Source organism: Rhagoletis zephyria, unplaced genomic scaffold, assembly GCF_001687245.7.
Source record: "Rhagoletis zephyria isolate East Lansing unplaced genomic scaffold, Rhagoletis_zephyria_1.1 Rzeph_scaffold_01020, whole genome shotgun sequence".
Taxonomy (NCBI): domain Eukaryota; kingdom Metazoa; phylum Arthropoda; class Insecta; order Diptera; family Tephritidae; genus Rhagoletis; species Rhagoletis zephyria.
In genome coordinates this window covers 27,279-30,487 of record NW_016158104.1, presented here as the reverse complement: position 1 = coordinate 30,487, position 3,209 = coordinate 27,279, and the positions used below count along the sequence as shown (strand labels likewise).

The following is a 3,209-nucleotide window of genomic DNA, read 5'->3' as shown; positions in this document are numbered from 1 at the left end:
CGTCCACCGGGGTGAACGCCAGTACTCGGCGACGGAGTCTCTCTCCTACCACGAATCCAACACCGAATTTGCGCTCCTTTACGTGGCAACTGTAGTAGACGTCGCAAGGCTTCACGCTTACTTTACCTTGCCCCGTCCATCGCATTTCTTGGATGGCGGTGATGTCAGCCTTTGTCTTCCCGAGGACATCAACCAGCCGGGCAAAGGCACCTTCCCCATTAAGGGTCCAGATATTCCAGGTGCATACCCTTAAATCATAGTCCTTTATACGTTTGCCGATTAGTTCACCAAATATTAATTTTATTGCATATACAAACAACATAAAAATGGCAATACGTGAGCAAAAGAAATCTTTTATTAGCTTGTATTTATCTATAATTCGAGAAAACTATAGTGCTGACCCCCTATCGCTCGACTCTCTCATTGACATAATCAATTTAATAGATGAGTTATCGGATGAAGGTTTAACTACAACATTTATAGCACTTTTAAAGTCAAAACTCGAAGGCAAAGCGCCTGAGGTTTTACCCAGTCCAATAATTTCAGTGGATCAAATAAAAGATGCGCAGAATCAAACCAGATAACTCCAAAGTTGTCTCTGGCAAAATCGCGTCATTACACATTACTAATAACAACTATTCCGACTTTGCAAACCGAGTAGAGGAATTATCTGACGCATTAGAGCGATCTTTAATTATTATTCATCAATTAACAGTAGCAATACCATAAACATCACTGGTGTAACAACTGAATCGGTTATAACATTGGGAAACGTAAGAACAAACTTGGTTGTATCAATTTTTTTTTTCTTCTGACGGCATACTAGGCCAGGACTTTTTAAAGACGAACAGATGTATTATTAACTACGCAAATGACAGTATAACTATCGGCATTGGGACAGAAAGCACTAAAATATCAATTTTGCACGGTTCAAATACGGACACTTTAGTAATTCCTCCAAGATGTGAAGTTTTTCATTTATTTAAATTGACTAATTCCAACAACCCTGTTTTTGTAGACTCTCACGAGCTTTGTTCTGGTGTTTTTACATCAAAGTGTCGTTGACACCAAAAATCCAATTTTAAAAGTAATAAATACTACGGATGAAGTAAAATACGTTCGAATATATATTATCATAGCTGAGGATATCAGTAACTATAATGTCTACAAAACAATCGAAACTTCCAAAGACGCAAAACGCTTAGAGGAACTAAAGTCAATTTTACAAAAACAAATGCCAAAATATGCTAAAAACAAATTGCTCGAATTATGCTTACAATACGCCGATGTATACGCCTTAAAAACACGCAGTAACTTTTATGAATAGAATCTTCGACTGAATGACAAGACTCCCGTTTATATAAAAAAACTATCGTTTGCCGTAGATACCCTCTTGCGAAACGACTTAATCGAACCAAGCTCTTCTAATTATAATAGTCCATTAAATTTAGTACCAAAAAATACCCATCAGGCCAAAAATCGTACCGCATGTGTGTTGACTTTAAGGCAGTTAACAAAAAGCTTATCGCTGACAAATTTCCATTAGCGCGTGTAGACGATATCTTAGATAACCTTGGACGAGCAAAATACTTCTCGACTTTAGATCTGTTTTCTGGTTTTCACCAAATTCCATTGCATAAAAACTCACGAGGCATAACATCTTTCAGCACTGACAAGGGAGCTTTCGCTGGAAAGTTTTACCATTTGGTTTAAACGTAGCACCAAATACTTTATCTCGAATGATGTCGTTAGCCTTTTCAGGCACCTCGCCAAATCAAGCTTTTTTATACGTTGATGACATCATAGTAAAGTGTTCGAAACAAGTAGAAAGTTTAATCTCAAGCTAAACCCAACAAAATGCCATTTTCTTCGTTCTGAGGTAACATTTTTAGGGCACAAATGCTCAGAAAAGGGACTGCTGCCAGACGATTCGAAAATAAGCGCAATCAAAAAGTATACAAAACCTTCTGATAAAGACGCTGTTCGTCGTTTCGTTGCGTTTACAAATTACTATAGAAGGTTCATACCCAACTTTGCGTCGCTGGCAGCACCTTTAAATAGACTGAGTAGAAAAAATGTCGAATTCTTATGGGACAACGCTTGTGAAACTGCATTTCAACACTTAAAATCAGCTTTAATGTCTCATAAACTATTGCAATATCCTGATTTTACTAAAGAATTTTTAATAACTGTAAATGCTTCTAAAAACGGGTGCGGTGCTATATTAAGCCAAAATCATAATGGCAACGACTTACCAGTATGTTTCGCTTCTAAATCTTTTAACAAAGCAGAACAAAATAAACCAATCATAGAACTTGAACTTTCAGCTATATATTTCGCGGTTTAGCAGTTTCGACCCTATGTTTACGGCACTCACTTTAAGGTGAAGTCTGACCATCGACCCTTAGGGCCGTTTGCACCATCTGCAGTTAGGCACTTAACCTAGAGTTAGCTAAATTTTCGTTTTCTCCATGTGTAGTTAGCGTCCATCTGTCAGATAAGTTTGAGTTAAGTTTACTGGAGCTTCGGCTGCCAGTTAACTGCTAACTAGAACCAAAACTGACAGTTGACAGCGATAAATAAATAAATTTTTGTTCTGATATTCATACACAATTTTGTGATTTTATAAGTTTTTAATGGAAAATTTAGCGCAGAATTATTTATTATCCCAATTAAGTCGGAGTCGTGTTCCGAAGCGAAGAACGCATGGGAAAAGAATTGATTTCTTTAGAAAATATGATGAAAACATATTCAACAGAAGATTTCGTCTATCCAAGGAAAGTTTTTTATACGTTTTGATAAAAATAGAGCAAAAAATCAGAAGTAGTTCGGAAAGGTTTGTAAAAATGTGGTGGGAGCTTTAAATTCTATTATTGATTCAATTGATTCCACAGGAACTGCCCGCTTAGTCCTACCGAAATGTTATTATTGGCATTACGCTTCTATGCATCTGGGAGCTTTTTAATTTCTATTGCTGATTTTTGCGGAGTCAGCGTAGCCACTGCAAGTCGTGTAGTTAATAAAGTGTCCAATGCCATCGCAAGTATTTCCAAGGACTTTATTAAGATGCCAAATACAAGCACGGAAATCGAAAATGCAAATACCAGCTTTCACCAAATAGCAAAATTCCCAAAGGTTATTGGATGTATCGACTGCACACATGTGCGGATCCAGTCACCTGGTGGAGAAAACGCTGAAATATTTAGAAA

The 3,209-nt window shown here is 37.2% G+C and overlaps 1 protein-coding gene across 2 annotated transcripts in view; it reads left to right on the top strand.

Moving 5' to 3' along the window:
• Nucleotides 1–2,903: 2,903 nt before the first annotated feature.
• Nucleotides 2,904–3,209, top strand: part of LOC108362475 (putative nuclease HARBI1) — a 2,096-nt gene continuing 1,790 nt past the window's right edge. For both annotated transcript variants that reach the window (XM_017615453.1, XM_017615451.1), the window contains exon 1: nt 2,904–3,209. In XM_017615453.1, coding sequence (XP_017470942.1) covers nt 2,920–3,209 — 290 coding nt within the window. In that variant the 5' untranslated portion in view covers nt 2,904–2,919.